Here is a 25,362-nt window from a genome sequence, read left to right as displayed (position 1 = left end):
CCTTGTGCCAGACCGACAAATTATAAGGGTGAGCTTTACTATTGCTCCTACCAAGGATAGTAATTGCGTCCGACACGTTATAGACCATAATCAAAAGCATGTCACGGGACATTGCCTTAAACAGTTGCTTGTTCAACGCTTTCCTTTACAACCGGACGGTAGTTTGCCGAAAGGTAATATACGGGACAAGTAAACTGGACGTGTTGCTTTCCAAATACAAGGTTAGCAAGTGGGTGACACAAAACCGCAAGTTTTGAGCTAAAATTTTCAAATCTGAAACCCACCAAACCCACAAATATTTTGCAAACACCGGTAAAGGGTTATTCCGGAAAACTTATCTAGGGTAAAAACTAGATTTAATTTTCAAAAGATCAAATGTTTTCATAAAGATCCAATTTCCTTAATGGATCTAAATTTTTTATAGTCATGTGGGACTGTAAACCATATCGTTACTACCATTGTTTATACCGCCGTATAGAAATCACTGATGTACAAAGTGTGAAGAATAAAGAAGTGATTCTAGTATTTCAAGACGATATTGCTTGAGGACAAGCAACGCTCAAGTGTGGGAATATTTGATAATGCTAAAAACGAACATATATTTCATAGCATTATTCCTCAAGAAAGACAAGCTTTTAGTTGCAATTGTTCTATTTACAAGTGATATTCGTTTAAATAATAAAAGGTGAAGACAAAAGACAGATTCGACGAATTGAAGACGCAAACGACCAAAAAGCTCAAAAGTACAAAAGACAATCAAAAAGGTTCCAATTATTGATAAGAAACGTCTCGAAATCACAAGAGTACAAGATTCAAAACGCAAAGTACAAGATATTAAATTGTACGCGAGGACGTTCGAAAATCCGGAACCGGGACCAGAGTCAACTCTTAACGCTCGACGCAACGGACTAAAAATTACAAGTTAACTATGTATATAATATAATATAATATATAATTAATTATATTAATTATATATATATTATATATATATAATAAAAACCGTCGGCAGCAAGAAACTCCAAGGGTGTGAGCTGTAAATACCTCTCCGCGACTCGCGGAGTTTTAAGGGCATTTTGCCGCGAGTCGCGGAGCCCCAATTTTCAACTCTGGCTATAAAGCCAACCGAATTCTGATCAAATTTCATCATCTTTTTTTCTTCCTCTTCATACGTAAATATATTTATATTTATAATTTATATTTTAATTTTAATTTTAATTCTAATAATAAGGGTATGTTAGCGAATGTTGTAAGGGTGTAAGTCGAAATTCTGTCCGTGTAACGCTACGCTATTTTTAATCATTGTAAGTTATGTTCAACCTTTTTATATTAATGTCTCGTAGCTAAGTTATTATTATGCTTATTTAAAACGAAGTAATCATGATGTTGGGCTAATTACTAAAATTGGGTAATTGGGCTTTGTACCATAATTGGGGTTTGGACAAAAGAACGACACTTGTGGAAACTAGACTATGGGCTATTAATGGGCTTTATATTTGTTTAACTAAATGAAAGTTTGTTAATGTTAATATAAAGATTTACAATTGGGCGTCCCTATAAATTACCATATACACTCGATCGGACACGATGGGCGGGGTATTTATTTGTACGAATAATCGTTCATTTAACCGGACACGGGAATGGATTAATAGCCACTAGAATAATCAAAACAGGGGTGAAATTACATTCAAGGGTAATTGGTGTAATTGTTAACAAAGTAGTAAAACCTTGGTTTACACGCAGTCGATAACCTGGTGTATTCATTAAACAAAGTATTAAAACCTTGTTACAATTCGAATCCCCAATTAGTTGGAATATTTATCTTCGGGTATAATAATAATTTGACAAGGACACTTGCAATTTATATTTATGACTGATGGACTGTTATGGACAAAAACCAGACAGACATATTGAATAATCCAGGACAAAGGACAATTAACCCATGGGCATAAAACTAAAATCAACACGTCAAACATCATGATTACGGAAGTTTAAATAAGCATAATTCTTTTATTTCATATTTAATTTCCTTTATTTTATATTTAATTGCACTTCTAATTATCGCACTTTTATTTATTGTTATTTAATCGCATTTTTAATTATCGTACTTTTTAATTATCGCAATTTTATTTTATCGCACTTTTATTATTCGCAATTTCATTATCGTTATTTACTTTACGCTTTAATTTTAGTCTTGTATTTATATTTTACATTAGGTTTTAACTGCGACTAAAGTCTTAAAATCGACAAACCGGTCATTAAACGGTAAAAACCCCCCTTTATAATAATAATATTACTTATATATATATTTGTAAAATTATAAAAGTAAACTAATATAGCGTTGAGCTTTGTTTAAAGATTTCCCTGTGGAACGAACCGGACTTACTAAAAACTACACTACTGTACGATTAGGTACACTGCCTATAAGTGTTGTAGCAAGGTTTAAGTATATCCATTCTATAAATAAATAAATATCTTGTGTAAAATTGTATCGTATTTAATAGTGTTTTCCTAGTAAAATAATAACTATTTTATATACACCTCGTTCGACATCAAGAGGTTTCGGTAGATAAACTCCAATTTGGTTGAGCGATTGACCCTGGCTTTTGTTTATAGTCATCGCGTATGAGATTTTGAACGGGAATTGTTGTCTCTTCAGAATGAACGGCAACGTTGGTTCCTTGTGGATAAGGCTCATTCTTGGGAAAAAGACCTTCTCACCGACGCGGGTGCCCTTAATAATTTCAGGTTCCACTGACTTGGCTAACATCTGCGTAATTATCATTCGGGCGCCATTACAAAGCCCACCTGCTATGTTAATGTTGCGAAGCAGAATGGCTGGTACACCCTTTTTTAAATGCAACTCATGCGGTGGCAACCCAGGGTAGTTCAGCGTATTTAGATATTCTGCAGGGTAGAGCAACTCCGCCTCACCACCGTCATTTCCATGTGGAGTTGTAGTGTCGTAGCTGCAGTAAGTTGTAACTGGACCATCAACCATATCGACGATTAAGTTATTTATCGTATCGACAGCGTCGTTTTTGGGACAAACAATTGCTTTTTACTGCAGGTCGACTGCGGATGGATTTTGCAGCGATTCACGCGGGTATATAAAAGAAATTAGATTTGCCAATCCAATTTAATCATCAGGAATACAGAACTGATCAGGGATTTGTACCCAATGACTATTCAACGGGTCTTCTGTGTTAGGCAGACCAATTTCACCATTTCCTACCCTCAACAACCACTTCGAAAATTCTGCGTTCTTCACCCTCATTGATGGTGTCAGCCCTGGCGTAAGTAGTCGCATGTTTTCTGCAAGTATGAAAACCTTGAATCGCTGCCACAAATGTGAAGTCATAATACAAGCACCAAGGATAGCTGATTTTCCTCCTTTTGTCTGAATAGGTAACGTTTGTTTAAAGTCACCACCAAGTATCACAGACTTACCCCCAAAAAATTCTTCAGTGTTTCCTAAAATATCTCGAAGACTCCTATCAAGAGCTTTGAAATAGCGCTTATCATTCATTGGCGCCTCATCTCATACAATAAGGTCTGTGTTCTGCAGTAATGTCGCCATATGGGTATTTTTCTTGATGTTGCACATCGATTCATCGGTTATGACTAGCGGTAGTTTGAATCGAGAATGTGCGGTTCTTCCCGAAGGTAGAAGTAGAGATGCAATGCCAGATGATGCAACAACAAGAACTATCTTACCTCAAGATCTCAGTGATGTGATTATGGCTTTCCATAAGAATGTCTTCCCAGTGCCACCGTGGCCGTATACAAATACATGCTCAGTCTGTTCATTCAACGAAGCGCTTGTTATAAGATCGTAAATTTGCTTTTGCTTCGAATTCATTTGACGTTCGAGTTCTAGGCGTTCGGTGTTTAAAACTGCACGATCATAGTTTCTCTCCTCCATGATAAGACAGTTGGCCAAATCTGCGAGCATGTCAGCTGGCAAAGATGGTAACGCAAAATCGGAATTCGATTTCGAACACTGGTTCAGAAGGATCTCTACTTCATACATGACAAAGTTATATAGGTCATCGGCGTTTATATGCAAGTGGGACATATTTAAATTGGCAGTTGCACGAAGTGGTATATCATCACCCATTAGTTTCCGGTGATTTTCCAAAAGAGCAAGTGGGTTCGTAACAGTGCAATAAGACAAAATGTGCACAAAAAGAGAGCGTAACTGAGACGACGTAGCAGATACGGATGCTTCTTCTAGTACCACTGACCACTCTCTATCATCACCGAGTAACCCATCTGCTTCACACGCAGACCGGTATGTATTATGAAGGATCTGGTTGACTGTTCTAATATCTGCAAAGCTCTTGCACCCCTTTTGATGGCACAAAAGCATCCTTAGAACAAATGCTTCTCCATAGGTTGGATGTATATACGATATCCTGCCAATTGATGGTTTCTTTAGGTTTGCCCTGTGTTGCCAAATTTTTTTTGACTCGTACCAAACAAATTCGGTTGGGAAATCCAAATATCTAAGGTGGCTTACGTTAACTGAAGATGCATTATAATTAAGCCACACAGTGAGAGTAGTTTTTTTGGCATCGGCGTTTTCAACAATAGCACGCAGGGGTTGCTTGCCCGGAAACTTTACCAACTTCATATTTTCAAGATGGACAGCCAGAATCTGGACAGCAGGTTCCCGATGATGAATCGGGAAGTTAAAAATCCGTCAACAGGCTTCGTGAGGACAAATGAACCGAGCATCAATAAAGTTTTTAATTTCATCAACCAGTTGCGTCTGCTGCTGTGATTGGCGACTGTCACTGCCTATGGGTTTTGCTATACGAACAGCCACACGGTCGGTACCTTTCGAAATATACTTGAACAGGTATTTAATGAGACTCGTCAAACCACAACATTTAACGTTTATGTGAGCCAGAAAAGTCATACATAGTAGCCTATTGTAAGGAACAACGTAGCTGTTATCGAGGTGGACACCGGCACGCGTTGTATATATTCCGGTATTACGCCTGCGGTAGTGAGCACGACCGTTGTCATCAAAGTACGTCTTGTCAATGTATTTCTTTGGGAACTTTTTTGAACATGAAAAATTTTGATTGCACGATGCCCGCTTATTGGCAAGGCCACATGGGTCATGCATCATAGTTGCAGATATGACTGTATAACTGGGAAAATCAATTCTGGGGTCAGGCAGTTCTGCACTTATGTAGTCGTCTAAATTGTCCCTGATAGCTTCACAAACCGAGGAGTGAACCTAAACCAAAGTGTGGCAATGTGGCAGTCCTCTTTTCTAAAATTCAATCGTATACAAAACTGCAAGATGCAAGGAGAATAATGTCAATGAATTGGCAACAACAAAACATGTAATATTCATGAAGTAAAGAAGAAATTGCAATTCTGGGTGTGCAATAGTACCTCCGCGAACATGGCCAAGAGGTCGTTCGTCCTTTAAAAAGTTTATAAACTCATTGACCTTCATGTGGAACACACGAGCGACTATATCAGCTCGGTCTGAAGGCGATAGGTGAGGAAAAGGCTTCAGGTACCGAGCAATTTCGGCCACTTTGCATTACACGTGAAAGTTACAAAAAATGCTGGGTTTCCAAAAACGCGTGAAATTGCCAGAGCATCGAGATAATGACTGTACATATCACGTGGTCCACCAGTGAATGAAGCGAGAAGAATCGTCATGCTACCGACATCGGAACCAGTTTTATCACCTCTATCGATAGTGTCGTACAACCCTAAAAGGTACTCAGCCCGTATATCATTCTGCTTGTTTCTGATGTAGTCAATTCGGTCGAGCTCGATGCTGCAATATGCCGTCACCACATACCGTTGAAATAGACGACCCAGTCTCAAAATCAGATTGTAACTGTTAAGCCTATCGTGAATCTGGTAGTTGTAAAACATGTTCATCGACATTTTTCTAATGCGGGCGCTTTGCAAACCCGAAGCTGCGCGCAGCTTCAGATCTGGCTAAAAACCAGGTTCACCGAAAAAGAACATTAGCGAGAATTGAAGTGACATATATAACGGATGCAGCTTATTAACTCTCCTGGGAAGCTGAGACCGAGGCTCAATTATCACATCGTAATCAGAAATAGATTGTGGGCCAGAGTCAAAAACAATAGCGCCTATTGCATCCGAAGTAGGCAGTGCATGTTGGCTTGACCCGCTCAAACTATACAAGCAAACCTTGAAAGTAGGTACCTCACTGCCAGCACACTTATCCCTCGCGGTGCGAAACAACTTGACTAGTGCATTATTTGAATCAAGTAACTTCACCAACTGAGTAACAACTACTTCAGAAAGCCGGCCTTAATCACGGCCCCCAAAATGGCCCATTCAGTTTTCAACTTCGTGATCCGTATCATAAATGTAAAGCTGCAGAAACCTAGGGGGGCTCCCCTGTTCAGGGCACAGACTACCTAGTCAATGATAAATTTGGCCCGAGATCTTGAAAACGTAAAGAGAACGTCCATCATTAACAGTTTCATCGATACGAGCGCCAAAGGACGTCATGCTGAACATCTGGTTGTAGGCACGAACATTATCAAGGAAAGCAGGAGTTTCTAACAAACGCTTAAATTCTGCAGGTGGATCCTCATAGCGTGGTAAATAGACGCGACCATTTTCATAGCAGCGATAATAATGAAGCTGTTTGTCTCTGAAATATGACTTAACATGTTCAGAACGCCAGAACAAAGCCCCGCACTGCATACAAACGGACGTGCAGTCCCCTGAATCATGATATAAAGGAGATACGCCTGCACGAATATAAGGCAATTGTCAAAGAGCATATATAATAATATATAAACACACATGAAAACATGCAAATAACTCGCACACTCAACAACGATAACCACCATTAAAATTAACTGTTTTCTAGAACTGACCAAGTGCAGGTAATTAACTCAGACTACATGAAATTTTCAGGCTAGTAAATATCCAAAGATTCCAATTCTAGTGCCTCTTGCACTCAACAACCGCAACCAAAAAACAAATACACATTGCAACCTCAAATTGGTAGTTTACAAAAGGAAAAAAAGGAGTTGACAAAATTAATATCTCGCAAAGTCAACAAAGATAACCGCCATTAAAATAAAACTGTTTTCTAGAACTGGCCAAGTGCAGGTAATCCAATCAGAGCACATGGAATTTTCACGCTAGTAAATATCCAAAGATTCGAATTGTAGTGCCTCTTGCACCCAACAACCACAACAAAAAACCAAATACACATTGCAGCCTCAAATGGGTAGTTTACAAAAGAAAAAAACAAATTTGACACAATTAAATGAAACACAAAAACAGCAAACAAATAACACAAAACATGAGGCATAGGGAATTTTCAGGCTAGTAAATGTCTAAAGATTCCAATTCTAGTAGCTCTTGCACTCAACAACCATACATATAAAAGACAACATGTATATATGAAAGACAACATACATATACGAAAAGCAAAAAGAAATAAAAGACAACATAATCCACAGATAGTGAAAGTTACAGTAGAACAACATAGAAACAAAAGACAACATAAGCCAAACATAGTGCAACTCACACTAAAACAGCATACATATAGTTAGAAACTCGATTTACCTGACACATCAAAAGGTGCAAAGATAGTATATATGGGTGTCAACTGAGCATAAAAGGAAAAACTAACAGAAACTGCACAAACAGATATCTCTCAAAACTTGTAAAAAAACAATTTCAGTGACAACAAATTAGAATAAAAAACAATATCATACCATGAAAAGAAGCCGAAGCACTGGCATGTGCCTTACGTAGAGAAGCCCTTTTCTTAGATTGTTTATCGGAAACAACTTGTAGGTCTGAAGGTCCATGTAATGACCCGGAAATTTCTGACCAAATTTAAACTTTATCTTTAAATGATTTAATGTTTTCGACACGATAAGCAAAGTCTATGAAGTTGAATCTCAAAATTTTGAATTATTCAATTACCCTTCGATTGTTCTCAAAGATTCGCGAACAATTATATGTAAATAGGTACATATACTATAACTTGAAAACATAACAAAATGTTAAGTAAATGATACTGTGCATTAAACTTATTGGTTTGATTATCTGATTGATATATTCAACTACGAAATTAAAAGATTATGCCAAACGATTGAATTAAAAGATATTTAATGAGTCCCTTAAGGATTATGATATTATTACGGGTCTCTGTTGTGAGGTCTACGTTGATTTGGGAAATCATTCATTCTTAACGGTATTCGGAATAAATGGTAAAGTGTTTGTTTAAATAACGTAATTTGGACACATACAATAATAAGAAATATTAACAGTTGGAATTAGATATATGAATAACTTGCGATATGTATTTTAAAACGTGTTTATTAATATTGAAAATATATATTTAACAATACGATAAAATATAATATTAACTTGGTCATAAAAACAAATTGTTATTATATATATATTAACAAATAGCGAGACGATGATTTATAGAAGTAAATGACCAAAATACTTGAAAGTTTAAGATATACTTTGAGTGGTATAGTTTAGGGATAATTTAAGGCTATATTTTGATAAAGGTACGTGACACGAAACGTAAAATGCAAGTTTTCTCAGCGTACGAAAGGACATTTGAAAAATCGGAACTGGGACATAAGTCGAGTGATGACATACGACTTATCGGAAAAAAAATTACAAGTCAACTATGCATGTGAATTTAATATAATATATAATTAATTATATAAATTAAATATATTATACATATAATATAAAATTATGTCGACAAACAAAAAGTTAAAAATTTGTGAGCTGTCCCAGAGTGCCATGCGATCGCATGGCCTTGAAGCACAAATCCCATGCGATCGCATGGGGTACTTTTTCAGAAAAGATTCTATAAATTGCTCTACTTTTGGCACAGTTTTCACACACTTCTCTAATCATATATTACTCCGTATTTATTTTATTTATTATTATTATTATTATTATTATTATTATTATTATTATTATTATTATTATTATTATTATTATTATTATTATTATTATTATTATTATTATTAAGATTAATATTATTATTAATCTTATTATTATTAATATTATTAATTAGTATTATACATAAAATACTACGACGAGGTTATGAGCATGTCACTTTCAAAATGGTTTTCAAGCGGGATAGAGCTAAGGAAATTATGGGTTATTGCCAAGGAGGTTATGGGTAATGTTCGGGGGTATATTTGTGAATCAAACCTAGTGTTTATCATCTCCGTTACGTCTACGTACTTTCCTACAATATTGAATCTCAATACTGATACGTAAGCACTCATATCTTATCTTTTATATATTAATTATGTATCCATGTCTAGTGCTCGAGTATATATATTTATATATGCTTGTATGCTAAATTTCATCGTTAAACAGTTTATAATGAATCACTAATTAAATATATATATTACTGGTAAAAGGTATATGATATACATGTTTTTGGAAAGCTGGCGAAAAATCAATAACTTTTCATTTAGATATATCGTTTCGATGAACGGATTAAAAGATATGATCAACTTAATTATGATTGACGTTAATTGAAATTGCTTTTGAATCTGCAATTAAGATTTAAACAACTTGTTTACGAGATTGATAAATTGAACTTTTAAATATTACCAACCGAGTAAATGAATCCTTATATAAGGCACGTCTCGTTTTGTTGAACTATTGTCAAAATTGACTTTTTGAAACGACTTTAGATAACTATTATATGTCAATCTCGAGCATTAGGATTGTGATACACTATGACTTGACCTAGCTTGATAGACATTTATTGACCAACATATGTTCTCTAGGTTGAGATCTACGATTAATTGGTAATTCGAGTTTTTGATCACATTTTGGTGAACAACTTTATATGCTGCTAAGGTGAGTTTCATTGCTTCCTTTTTAATTGCTTTTGCAATCTATATTTTTGGGCTGAGAATACATGCAATTTATTTTAAACGCAATGGATACAAGTATATACTAAATTCTACACTGAGTTTGAACCGAAAATCCCTTAGCTTTGGTAACTAGTAGCTGCTAGTACATAGGATATGGACTGGTGGGTGCGAATAATAATATATGGATCCATAAGGCTTGACATCCCCGTCCGAGCTAGAGCGCTAGCCTTTTAACGGACGTGTGTTATTTGAGTTTAGGACACGTTGGTTTGCGTGTATTAAAACGAATGGGCTATTTATCATTATAACGTTAAAGCTTAGTTACCAGGGTGCTCTGTTATGTAGAATCTATTGATAAACGTTTCTGGATGGAACAACTGAAATTTTGTGATCCACTTTTATATACAGATTATGCAAAACACTAAAACTATGAACTCACCAACCTTTGTGTTGACACTTGTTAGCATGTTTATTCTCAGGTTCCCTAGAAGTCTTCCGCTGTTTGCTTATATGTTATACAAGCAATGTGCATGGAGTCTTACATGGCATATTTTTCGAGGAAACGTTGCATTCACCAAATCATCACCATGTATCTTATTTTGACTGCATTGTCAACGGAAGTACTATTGTAAACTATTATTACGGTGATTGTCTATATGTAGAAATCATCATATGTCGAAAACCTTTGATTTAAATATACATTTATGGTGTACCTTTTCAAAAGAATGCAATGTTTACAAAACGTATCATATATAGGTCAAATACCTCGCAATGAAATCGATGAATGACGTGTTCGTCCATATGGATTTGGAGCGATCGTCACAGTTGGTATCAGAGCGTTGGTCATAACGAACTAGGTCTTGCATGAGTATGTCTAACTGATAGTTGTTAAGATGCATTAGTGAGTCTGGACTTCGACCGTATCTGCATGTCAAAAGTTTTGCTTATCATTTCTTGTCGGAAATTACATGTCTATCATCTTAAGTCTAAACGCGTCTTATTGCATTGATTTCATAGATAGTATAGACAAAATTCATATCTTGGCATATCTATTACAGTAAACTTTGCCTGACATCTTCCGTAAAATCCTCCGTAACTTATGGGATTCTGGTATTATAAATACATATGTAAACTATGTATTGAGGAGTACCAAATTAGTCCTATAATCTAATTCATATCAAAAATCAATTCCCTAATTATACAAGATGGATCCCGCATCTAGTTCAAATTTCTTAAACTCCGACAGCTATTCCGATATGGATATTCACCTGAATTCCGAAGAAAGTGTAACTGGAATGGATCAACCAATCAGCCATCACCTATTCTGGATGAATTGGGGATGGGTTAGTAGCTTACTTAATCATTGGAGACAAGAAGAAGGCGATCCCTTCCATCTACCACATTGCCCACTTGGCGAAGAACCTGAAGCACTTACCGACGAACCTGTTCGTAATACCATTTTCTCTCTCATCTCCAGAATATCTCGTCATGATCATATACTCACTCAAATTCTGGATCTTATTCATCCATTCGTCTGAACCGCCAATCATCCCGGTGTAGTATAAGAAGTCAACGAGCTTCGCGCTCGGGTAGTGGCTTTGGAGAATATGGTGCAAAGGTTAGAAGCACCAACAGAATCACCGGCATCAACAGTACCACCGACAACAACACCAACAGTACCATTACCACCACCAACAACATCTGCACCGCAAGCCTCGACATCACAATATGTACCTTGAACATCAACGTCATACGCACCATAGATACCAAGGAATACCAACAGCAACAAACGATGAAGTATTGATTCATAACTTCATCGAAGAAATATTTTACAGAGAATATGTAGTTTCTAAAAGTTTTAGAGATTATATATTCTAGTCCTAGTCGAAAACCAGATGAGATTAATATTATGTTAACTCATTAAATCCATGATTACATCTAAGGAAAATATATATGTAGGTATATTTTCATAAAGATTGTAATTAAGAAAATTCTTTTGTACAAACTGTTAATGGTGAGAATATTTTAACGGGTAGGTAATACCCGAGAGATATATAAATTCACAATTAATATGTTACATTCTTCGATTCTGATTCAACAAATCATCAACTATACTCACTACTTTCACAACAATATATATTCTTTTATAAAAATTAAAGCAACCATCCTCATCCAAATTTGATTACATATTCTGACAGAACAGAATCCAAGTCATAACTCTGAACCAGTAATATCATTCTTAGATCTCTACATCTTTCAAAGCTATACTTTGACTTCAAAACTGTGCAAGATCCTTTAGCGTTGTTTTTACCGAAAATAATCTTGCAATCCCTTTTCAAAGTATCCAGTTTTATCACACTTCCAACTAGTCAACTTCGACTTTTCAGATTAGCCTTATTATAACCTTGACATATACGTTCTTGTTACTGGGGAACTTTTCATGTTCCACCACATTAGCAGTAAATTTACCAATAACTTTATTAATCCTTGACCTTTCAAAAAATCCTTATACTCATTAGAACCCTATCATGTACTCATCCACATCTTGTAACAATAATTGCCATACCAACCACCAGGAATTAGCAATCCGTATTTCGAATTTCGCAGCAATTCTACGCCAACAGTTATATATATACATATAATGTCTATCTTCTAGACTTACATACTTCGAATGTGAAGTTTCTGAAAAACATCCCAAACTATGAACTAGTTCTCTGAAATTGGAACAATGCTGATGAAGCAGCAAAAACTGTAAACGACCTTAACAGTCAAATATTTGATGATAAAGAATAGTATGGTGGTAAAGCTGAGAAAAAGAGAAGGTTTTGAACTGGAAAACGGATTGAGCAAAGTATGAAGGAGGCTGTGGATAAATCACAAAGACTGAACCTGTCTTCAAAGAATCCAAATGATTCAGTGTCTACTGAAATCCTTAGCAAATACCTTGCTCCTTACTCTAAAACCTTTACGGACAATATTCTTCATCATCATCTTATCTTAAATATTCTAAGATATCATCGTATCTCCCATTATAAATATCCTTCATATTTCTGAAGATATTTTTCGAAACCATTCTTATCTGAAATCATTACCCCTTCGCGCTATCTGTATTACATCATAAAAGAAACTATTTTAGTTTCTAAATTCTGAAACCTTCAAGTTTAAAATATGAATGTTTTGAAGTAGTGTTAGGAACTGAAGCATGAATTAGTATAATATAATGACACTTGATCAACGTGATTATATTACAGTAAGTCATGCTGAGTTTCTAATGGAACGTGATAAAGGTTCACAGATCTCACCCTCATCATGAACCATGTTACATAACTCTTTCATTCTATATAATCTCTAAATATATCAAGAAAATATATTTCTTGATGATTCGGTCTTTTCCGACTATTCTGGTAATTTGACAAATCAAGATCGTGCCATTACAATTCCCTTCTTAGAACACTAACTATGTTCATTTCAAAATCCATACCTACAAATTCTGGACCATTATTCGCTTGACTTAAGGTCGGGAAGAGAAAACGAAAGCATGAAGTCCCGAAATATAATGGAGAATATAAAGCCCGATAACAACCCTGAAATTACAAACCGTGTATATCAATGCGTATAGTAATATAAAGACACAGGAGAATGAAAAACACTATAACCCCAAGGTAATGGTAGAAGAAAATAACTTCCTCTGGTGGTAGATGAAAAAGAAGAATGACAGATATAAAAGTTAGGAGTATATCAAGAATCAGAACTGGATGAAGCATTTCACAATCTTTTGGAAGTATGAAATAAGGAAGAAGATGCAGGAGTGGTGAAAATAATGAAACGGAAGTGGTTAATTTATAGCAAAATATCAGACATAACAATCGAGGCAGATTACGCATTTATAGGAAATCTTAATTTCCTTAAATTTCGAAGAATCAAATCTTATTTAGATTATGAAGATTTTCTATTCCTTAAATTCTGGAAATCAATCGTAACTATGTCAAAAGTTAAGACGAATCTCTATTCTTTCATTTCAGTCTTTTACGATAACTTCTCTCATACGCTTCGAGAAATCGGATTGTTTTATCCATATTATTCAACGGTGATAAAATTCTATTTATCAACTCATATTCGTCATGAAAACATTTTTATTGTTAGCCAAGACGACCTCACTTAAATTTCGGGACGAAATTTCTTTAACGGGTAGGTACTGTGATGACCCGGAAATTTCTGACCAAATTTAAACTTTATCTTTAAATGATTTAATGTTTTCGACACGATAAGCAAAGTCTATGAAGTTGAATCTCAAAATTTTGAATTATTCAATTACCCTTCGATTGTTCTCAAAGATTCGTGAACAATTATATGTAAATAGGTACATATACTATAACTTGAAAACATAACAAAATGTTAAGTAAATGATACTGTGCATTAAACTTATTGGTTTGATTATCTGATTGATATATTCAACTACGGAATTAAAAGATTATGCCAAACGATTGAATTAAAAGATATTTAATGAGTCCCTTAAGGATTATGATATTATTACGGGTCTCTGTTGTGAGGTCTACGTTGATTTGGGAAATCATTCATTCTTAACGGTATTCGGAATAAATGGTAAAGTGTTTGTTTAAATCACGTAATTTGGACACATACAATAATAAGAAATATTAACAGTTGGAATTAGATATATGAATAACTTGCGATATGTATTTTAAAACGTGTTTATTAATATTGAAAATATATATTTAACAATACGATAAAATATAATATTAACTTGGTCATAAAAACAAATTGTTATTATATATATATTAACAAATAGCGAGACGATGATTTATAGAAGTAAATGACCAAAATACTCGAAAGTTTAAGATATACTTTGAGTGGTATAGTTTAGGGATAATTTAAGGCTATATTTTGATAAAGGTACGTGACACGAAACGTAAAATGCAAGTTTTCTCAGCGTACGAAAGGACATTTGAAAAATCGGAACTGGGACATAAGTCGAGTGATGACATACGACTTATCGGAACAAAAATTACAAGTCAACTATGCATGTGAATTTAATATAATATATAATTAATTATATAAATTAAATATATTATATATATAATATAAAATTATGTCGACAAACAAAAAGTTAAAAATTTGTGAGCTGTCCCAGGGTGCCATGCGATCGCATGGCCTTGAAGCACAAATCCTGTGCGATCGCATGGGGTACTTTTTCAGAAAAGATTCTATAAATTTCTCGACTTTTGGCATAGTTTTCACACACTTCTCTAATCATATATTACTCCGTATTTATTTTATTTATTATTATTATTATTATTATTATTATTATTATTATTATTATTATTATTATTATTATTATTATTATTATTATTATTAAGATTAATATTATTATTAATCTTATTATTATTAATATTATTAATTAGTATTATACATAAAATACTACGACGAGGTTATGAGCATGTCACTTTCAAAATGGTTTTCAAGCGGGATAAAGCTAAGGAAATTATGGGTTATTGCCAAGGAGGTTATGGGTAATGTTCGGGGGTATATTTGTGAATCAAACCTAGTGTTTATCATCTCCGTTACGTCTACGTACTTTCCTACAATATTGAATCTCAATACTGATACGTAAGCACTCATATCTTATCTTTTATATATTAATTATGTATCCATGTCTAGTGCTCGAGTATATATATTTATATATGCTTGTATGCTAAATTTCGTCGTTAAATAGTTTATAATGAATCACTAATTAAATACATATATTACTGGTAAAAGGTATATGATATACATATTTTTGGAAAGCTGGCGAAAAATCAATAACTTTTCATTTAGATATATAGTTTCGATGAACGGATTAAAAGATATGATCAACTGAATTATGATTGACGTTAATTGAAATTGCGTTTGAATCTGCAATTAAGATTTAAACAACTTGTTTACGAGATTGATAAATTGAACTTTTAAATATTACCAACCGAGTAAATGAATCCTTATATAAGGCACGTCTCGTTTTGCTGAACTATTGTCAAAATTGACTTTTTGAAACGACTTTGGATAACTATTATATGTCAATCTCGAGCATTAGGATTGTGATACACTATGACTTAACCTAGCTTGATAGACATTTTTTGACCAACATATGTTCTCTAGGTTGAGATCTACGATTAATTGGTAATCCGAGTTTCGGTCACATTTTGGTGAACAACTTTATATGCTGCTAAGGTGAGTTTAATTGCTTCTTTTTTAATTGCTTTTGCAATCTATATTTTTGGGCTGAGAATACATGCAATTTATTTTAAACGCAATGGATACAAGTACATACTAAATTCTACACTGAGTTTGAACCGAAAATCCCTTAGCTTTGGTAACTAGTAGCTGCCAGTACATAGGATATGGACTGGTGGGCGCGAATAACAGTATATGGATCCATAGGGCTTGAGATCCCCGTCCGAGCTAGAGCGCTAGCCTTTTAACGGACGTGTGTTATTTGAGTTTAGGACACGTTGGTTTGCGTGTATTAAAACAAATGGGGTATTTATCATTATAACGTTAAAGCTTAGTTACCAGGGTGCTCTGTTATGTAAAATCTATTGATAAACGTTTCTGGATGGAACAACTGAAATCTTGTGATCCACTTTTATATACAGATTATGCAAAACACTAAAACTATGAACTCACCAACCTTTGTGTTGACACTTGTTAGCATGTTTATTCTCAGGTTCCCTAGAAGTCTTCCGCTGTTTGCTTATATGTTATACAAGCAATGTGCATGGAGTCTTACATGGCATATTTTTCGAGGAAACGTTGCATTCACCAAATCATCACCATGTATCTTATTTTGACTGCATTGTCAACGGAAGTACTATTGTAAACTATTATTGCGGTGATTGTCTATATGTAGAAATCATCAGATGTTGAAAACCTTTGATTTAAATATACATTTATGGTGTGCCTTTTCAAAAGAATGCAATGTTTACAAAACGTATCATATATAGGTCAAATACCTCGCAATGAAATCGATGAATGACGTGTTCGTCTATATGGATTTGGAGCGATCGTCACAGTCCAACACTTTCTAACACAACACCACCCACTACATTCGAATTGACTAAGTTTTTTTTCCTTTTTCGAGAACTCCTCATAACGGAAATTACCAAACAATGAAAAGGCAAAAAATTAACAGGGCTGGGAATGGTGAACAGCCTGAACAACGTAAGAAGGATGCAAAAACCACAGCCAACAATAGCAAGAAAACAACATAAATTAAATATAGATTAACAAAAGAAAAACGAACCTATGGAATTTGTCTGGAGCAAGTATGAAGAATTAATTAATTAATGGAAGAAGGTAAGGGAGGAAGGAGCAGGGTAAGGCTAAAGGTGTGGGAAAAGGGAGCAGGTCAAGGTGGGAGGTGAGGGACGAACAGAGGAAGAGGAGAGGATGACCAGTAGTTGGTCGCTTACCGTCCCTGACTTTTGTGACTCAACCGTAATTTAAATTAAAAAACATGAAACACAAAAAAATACCAAATAGCATGAACAGTGTTATTGTGTGAGGAGAACTGTAGTGACCCGAACTTTTTCATGTTTATATATATTAAATGAAATTGTTATTTACATGATTAAGTGTTTCCAACATGTTAAGCAATCAAACTTGTTAAGACTTGATTAATTTAAATAGGTTTCATATAGACAATTGACCACCCAAGTTGACCGGTGATTCACGAACGTTAAAACTTGTAAAAACTATATGATGACATATATATGATTATATATATAGTTAACATGATATTATGATAAGTAAGTATCTCATTAGGTATTTTAACAATGAGTTATATACATAAAATTGAGTTTATTGAATTAAGAAACTCGAAACGATATATATAACAATTATCGTTATAACAACGTCTTACTAAATACATATGAATCATAATAAGATATTGATACACTATGTTTAATCATGATAAATGATAAGTAAACATGTCATTAAGTGTATTAACAATGAACTACATATGTAAAAACAAGACTACTAACTTAATGATTTCGAAACGAGACATATATGTAACGATTATCGTTGTAATAACATTTAACTGTATATATATCATACTAAGATATATTAATATATCATAATATCATGATAATGTGATAATTTAACATCTTTTTAGATATAATAAACAATGGGTTAACAACATTTAACAAGATCGTTAACCTAAAGGTTTCAAAACAACATTTACATATAACGACTAACGATGACTTAACGACTCAGTTAAAATGTATATACATGTAGTGTTTTAATATGTATTCATACATTTTTGAAAGACTTCAAGACAATTATCAAAATACTTCTACTTAACAAAAATGCTTACAATTACATCCTCGTTCAGTTTCATCAACAATTCTACTCGTATGCACCCGTATTCGTACTCGTACAATACACAGCTTTTAGATGTATGTACTATTGGTATATACACTCCAATGATCATCTCTTAGCAGCCCATGTGAGTCACCTATCACATGTGGGAACCATTATTTGGCAACTAGCATGAAATATCTCCTAAAATTACAAAAATATTAGTTATCATTCATAACTTATTTACATGAAAACAAAATTACATATCCTTTATATCTAATCCATATACCAACGACCAAAAACACCTACAAACACTTTCATTCTTCAATTTTCTTCATTTAATTAATCTCTCTCAAGTTCTATCTTCAAGTTCTAAATGTTCTTCATAAATTCTACAAGTTCTAGTTTCATAAAAATCAAGAATACTTCCAAGTTTACTAGCTCACTTCCAATCATGTAAAGTGATCATCCAACCTCAAGAAATCCTTGTTGTTTATAGTAATATATCATTCTAAATCAAGGTAATACTCATATACAAACTTTGATTCAATTCCTATAGCTATAACTATCTTAATTCGAATGATAATCTTACTTGAACTTGTTTTCGTGTCATGATTCTACTTCAAAAACTTTTAAGCCATCCAAGATCCTTTGAAGCTAGATCATTTCTTGTCACTTCTAGTAGGTTTACCTACTAAACTTGTTGTAGTAATGATGTTCATAACATCATTCGATTCATACATATAAAACTATCTTATTCGAAGATTTGAACATGTAATCACTAGAACATAGTTTAGTTAATTCTAAACTGGTTCGCAAACAAAAGTTAATCCTTCTAAATTGACTTTTAAAATCAACTAAACACATGTTCTATATCTATATGATATACTAACTTAATGATTTAAAACCGGAAAACACGAAAAACACCGTAAAACCGGATATACGCCGTCGTAGTAACACCGCGGGCTGTTTTGGGTTAGTTAATTAAAAAATATGTTAAACTTTGATTTAAAAGTTGTTCTACTGGGAAAATTATTTTTCTTATGAACATGAAACTATATCCAAGAATCATGGTTAAACTCAAAGTGGAAGTATGTTTTCTAAAATAGTCATCTAGACGTCGTTTTTTGACTGAAATGACTACCTTTACAAAAATGACTTGTAACATATATTTCCGATTATAAACCTATACTTTTTATGTTTAGATTCATAAAATAGAGTTCAATATGAAACCATATCAATTTGATTCACTCAAAACGGATTTAAAACGAAGAAGTTATGGGTAAAACAAGATTGGATATTTTTTGATTGTTGTAGCTACGGGAAATATTGTAACAATTCTATACAAATCATATCCTAGCTAACTTATATTGTATTATACATGTATTCTAATATATTATGTAATCTTGGGATACCATAGACACGTATGCAAATATTTTGACATATCATATCGACCCATGTATATATATTATTTGGAACAACCATAGACACTCTATATGCAGTAATATTGGAGTTAGCTATATAGGGTTGAGGTTGATTCCAAAAATATATATACTTTGAGTTGTGATCTAGCCTGATACATGTATACACTGGGTCGTGGATTGATTCAAGATAATATATATCGATTTATTTATGTACATCTAACTGTGGACAACTAGTTGTAGGTTACTAACGAAGACAGCTGACTTAATAAATTTAAAACAGTAAAACGTATTAAAAATGTTGTAAATATATTTTGAACATACTTTGATATATATGTACATATTTGTTATAGATTCGTGAATCGACCAATGGCCAAGTCTTACTTCCCGACGAAGTAAAAATCTGTGAAAGTGAGTTATAGTCCCACTTTTAAAATCTAATATTTTGGGATGAGAATACATGCAGTTTTATAAATGTTTTACGAAATAGACACAAGTAAATGAAACTACATTATATGGGTGAATGATCGAAGCCGAATATGCCCCTTTTGCTTGGTAACCTAAGAATTAGTAAACCGATCTACTAATTGACGCGAATCCTAAAGATAGATCTATTGGGCCTAACGAACCCCATCCAAAGTACCGGATGCTTTAGTACTTCGAATTCATTTTTATCATGTCTGAAGGATTTCCCGGAATGATAGGGGATATTCTTATATGCATCTTGTTAATGTCGGTTACCAAGTGTTCACCATATAAATGAATTTTATCTCTATGTATGGGATGTATAGTGAAATATGAAATCTTGTGGTCTATTATTATGATTTGATAATATATAGGTTAAACCTATAACTCACCAACATTTTTTGTTGACGTTTTAAGCATGTTTATTCTCAGGTGATTATTAAGAGCTTCCGTTGTTGCATACTAAAATAAGGACAAGATTTGGAGTCCATGCTTGTATGATATTATGTAAAAACTGCATTCAAGAAACTTATTTTTTTGATGTAATATATTCTTATTGTAAACTATTATGTAATGGTCGTGTGTAAACGGTATATTTTAGATTATCATTACTTGATAATCTACGTAATGCTTTTTAAACCTTTATCGATAAAATAAAGGTTATGGTTATTTTAAAAATGAATGCAGTCTTTGAAAAACGTCTCATATAGAGGTCAAAATCTCGCGACGAAATCAATTAATATGGAACGTTTATAATCAATATGAACGGGACATTTCAAGAACTGCCATGTGGACCAATCAGATTGCGAGGTTTAGTTTCCCTAATAGTAGATGGGTAATGCTCCTAGGGTTTCATTGTTGATTCGTACATTATATTAGGGTTGTTATCCGGACATAATAAATGAAGTAATTAATGTTCATAAATCAAACCCTAACCCTAACCCTAATAATAATATTATTATTATTAACATCATCATCATCATCATCATTATTATTATTATTATTATTATTATTATTATTATTATTATTATTATTATTATTATTATTATTATTATTATTATTATTATTAAGTGTATATATTGCTTATTAAAAAGTATGTACTCTATATTAGTGTAAATAAAATATAATTATGAGTATATATATATATATATATATATATATATATATATATATATATATATATATATATATATATATATATATATATATATATATATATATATATATATATATATATATGATTAAGTAATGGGTAACAAATTTAAATTTGTAAAATAAAAATATATGTATATATAGATATATCGAAAAATATATAATAAATATATAATAAATTATGTTAATTAAATAAAAGAAAATAAAATGCAAACAAATCTAGAATGTTCCATTAAATAAAAAAAAGGCCTAATCGGCCGAATAAAAAAGAAAAAAAAGAAATTAAGATTTATTTTTATAAGGAAAGTAGTTTTCTTGTTCACCAAGTATTTTCAAGTATAAATAAACCCCTACAACCCCATTATTTTTCATTCACAAAAATTTGGGAGCACACACAAAACCCTAATTTTTTTGTAAGTTCTTTTTCTCCCTTTCTTTTTTTTTTCTTTTTCAGTTTTTTTTCTTTTTTTTTCTTTCGGCCGAACCCCAAAACAAAAACAAATAAATGTTTTTGCACTTCATAAAATTTTTCTAAACTCATGATAATTAGCTACATGATTAATAAGTTTTATAAAAATTATTTTTTCAGATTTATGATTTGATTTAACAATTTGATTTAATTTGTTTGTGTTTTCAATCGGCCGAACATATACATATATATAATAATTATGTATTAAATTTAATAAATTATATATTATTAATGTTAATTATTAATAGGTAATGTGAGATCTAGGAAAAATAATTTTTTTGATATTTAATATATTTTTATATTTTATTTAATTAAAACAGTTTCTTTAATATATATATATGGTATACATATATATTTTTAACAAACTAGGAAAAAGGCTAATTAAGATATACATATATTTTTCCAGTAAATTATGTTATTTAATATAATTATTTAGGTCAGAAAATATTTTATAAAAATTAAATTTGAATTTTTTATTATTTAATGATAAAAACAAGGTGAAATTCGTAATAAAAATATGTACATTAAATAAAAAATACTAAATAATTTTTCTGAGTTCATAAACTTTTTTTCTAGGTCTGAGAAAAATATAAAAATTAATTTATGGGTCGATTTAATAATTATTTTATAATTAAACTCTTTTGTTATGTAAATAGAGGGTAAATAAGGAAATAATAATAAAAATAAAGAAATCTTTTATTTAATATTTTTCTATAGGTTAATTAACTGTAAGAAACTTATAAAAATTTTAAAAATAATTATTTATGATTATTTGATAATTTATGTAGAATTAAACTTGTTTTGTGATTAATTTAAGAATGGAAACAAATATAAATACAAAATTGTAATAAAATAATTTCTTAAATTTTTTTACTGCTTTTTATAATTAAATATGACTATAAAAATTATGTATATGATTATTAGGTATTTAATTAATTATTTAAGTATTTATGGATAATATTAAGTTAATAAAGTACTATATTATTAAGTATCTTGTAAATTAAGTAACAAATAATATAATACATTTATATTATATATATAGTATGAGATAATGATTAGTATATTGTAGATATTAATTAATCTAAGTTAAGATAGAAATTATAACTTGAATAATAATAATACATATATAGTTATTAAACTATAATTAGTTATATAATACAAATAGTAACTAAATAATTAACTTAGCTATATAATAAAAGATTATACACCTATAAAATGTGAAGGTTATAATCAAGATAACGTGCACTATATACGAACCTCACCGCTACATATGGCCTAGGGTGGTCCTTGATGCCTTATGGGAACCGCTTGTGGATTTCGAATGTCATGACATAGATTCTGGTCAAGAATCCTGGGCGCCCGGTAACAACTGACCAATAGAGTGACTTGTATGATAGCAACGAGATTTGGGTAAAGGTGTACAACTTCTTATTATAGATTATAACCCGAACTTTCTATAATTAGAAAGTTACTGTAAGTGGAAACTTTCCATAAATGGTAACTTTCCGAAAATGAAAATTATTTTAGAAAACCATCGTTATTAGTATAATTATTATACTTAAGACTTTTAGGAAATATCTGATCGTACATTCTATCTCTAGGTCGAGATTACGATCACGTTCTTCCGTTCAATTCATTTTCTCTTGTGGAATAACTCTTCTGTGCTATTAAGGTGAACCCATAGCCCCGCTTTTTACATATTTTAATGCATTTTATAAATCTTGGGGTGAGACACATGCTTGCTTTAAATGATTTACAATTTAGACACAAGTGCCTAAACTTTTTGATATGCAACTTCGTGAGATTATTGTTAACTTGTATTCTTACATGCAAATCCCCGTTATAATATCATTAATTGCTGGAATTGAAATGTTGCAAGCTTAATTATTGTGAGTAGGCCTATTGAGAGCGACGTCTCTACCCATTGACCGATCGTCAAGGGGGTACATAATAATGATTACCGACACCCGTACAGTGTCAGGGGTTAATGTTTAGCTCGATATTATAACTCATGGCATATTGAATATTTTGATGTTTTGAAATAAATCTTGTGGTCTAAACTTATTAAATATTAAACCTATGGTGTTCACTCAACCATTGTGTTGACATTTTAAGCACGTTTGTCTCAGGTGATAAATAGCTTATGTGTTGCCCTATGTTGATTGTTTGCTGTTGCATTGAAGTCCACATTATTTACATTTTATCATTTGTTAAACACTGATTACATTTGGGTTTACCATGTAAAACATTTCGCTTTTCGCTGCAATTGAATTATTGAATTTATTAAACGTCTCATTTAGAGTCGTTCTCGTTATATAACTGTGTGATGATATTGGAAAAGTCATATTTACCCTCGGCCCTATTTGGGGGGGGTATGACAGATTGGTATCTGAGCACGGTTTGTTATAGAGAACCAGGATTGCATTTATGTATGCTTTATGTGCTAGTTAGGGTGCCTTAGCAATCTATAGGACTATGACCTTTCCTGACTTAAGATTTTAGTGCCTTTACTTATTATTTCCTTTCGTGCTTTTACGCCTACCTTAGAAACATTCTGATTTCTTTCTTACCTTTCTTCTAGGATGTTGAGCCACAACCCGATCATTATTTCTGACTCCGAAGAATCCGATATGGAGAGATCCGTTCACACTCCAGCTTATGGACCCATTTCTCCACCAACATCTCCAATTTATCGACCGTTTACTCCACCCGCATCTCCGGTCTACACACCTGCCACTCCACCACACTCATCAGTAAAGGAAGAACCTTAAAATGATTATGATGGGGACGATGGGGGTGATGATGAAGAAATTGTAGAACACATTAAAGGTGAGGATGATTCCGAGGAGGAACCCGAGGAAGACTCCGAACCCGAAGAAGAGGATGTGGTTTGGAAACCAGCTAATGAGGAGGCTGATCCGGATTATGATGGTCTTAGAGTTATCTGCAGTTTAGAAGATGATTCCGAGGAGGAAGTTGAACCTCTTGATACTAAGACTCCCTCACCTAAGAGGAAGGAGCCAGAGAATCCTGCTACTGATGATGCTAGTTCATCTAAGAAGCCAAAGGCTTCCCAGTTTGTCTACTCCATGTATGATCATGCTCTAGTTCGTTGTGACATCATGGACCTACAGAGTCGCACTGTAACTTTGAGAGATACATTTCACGATAGTTTGGCTATGATGGAGAAGCGCATTGACTATACAAACAACGATGTGAAAAGGGTCTATGACAAGTTCTCCGTGATGTTTGCTAGGCAAGAAAGAGAGCTCGACCGCCATGATATTGTACTAGTGGAATTAGAGAAGTTTGTAATCTACTTCAAGGGTACATTAAGGACCATTTCAAGCCTCTGTCGCCTAAGAAAGATTAGATCTTAGGATTCTCATTTGTTTCCATTTCATTTGCTTATGTAAAGGCATATGCCTAAGTTACATTGGTTTCTTTGATTCATGTAAAAACTAGTGGTTTTATGGTTTAATTCAAGTATTTTGATTACATCTTTTTATTCCTACCATTTATCATACCTCATTCGTATCTGTTTGGATATATCTGTTTGATTGTATTTGTTGTGTGAACCTTGTACACTTATCAAACTTATCATTTA

At 32.8% G+C, this 25,362-nt stretch overlaps 2 protein-coding genes across 2 annotated transcripts; both read right to left on the bottom strand.

The window, feature by feature from the left end:
• Positions 1-3,136: 3,136 nt before the first annotated feature.
• On the bottom strand, positions 3,137-3,526 carry LOC139868654 (uncharacterized). The gene has a single exon (XM_071856985.1). It carries the CDS (start codon positions 3,524-3,526, stop codon positions 3,137-3,139), a length of 390 nt encoding a protein of 129 aa, XP_071713086.1.
• Positions 3,527-3,715: 189 nt separating this feature from the next.
• On the bottom strand, positions 3,716-4,633 carry LOC139868653 (uncharacterized). Its single transcript, XM_071856984.1, has one exon. The coding sequence runs from the start codon at positions 4,631-4,633 to the stop codon at positions 3,716-3,718; it is 918 nt and encodes a 305-aa protein (XP_071713085.1).
• Between the last annotated feature and the right edge of the window lie 20,729 nt (positions 4,634-25,362).

The sequence above is a fragment of the Rutidosis leptorrhynchoides genome, chromosome 9 (assembly GCF_046630445.1).
Source record: "Rutidosis leptorrhynchoides isolate AG116_Rl617_1_P2 chromosome 9, CSIRO_AGI_Rlap_v1, whole genome shotgun sequence".
In the NCBI taxonomy this organism is placed as follows: Eukaryota; Viridiplantae; Streptophyta; class Magnoliopsida; order Asterales; family Asteraceae; genus Rutidosis; species Rutidosis leptorrhynchoides.
The sequence above is the reverse complement of the archived record's forward strand: the minus strand, read 5'-3'. Positions and strand labels throughout refer to the sequence as shown.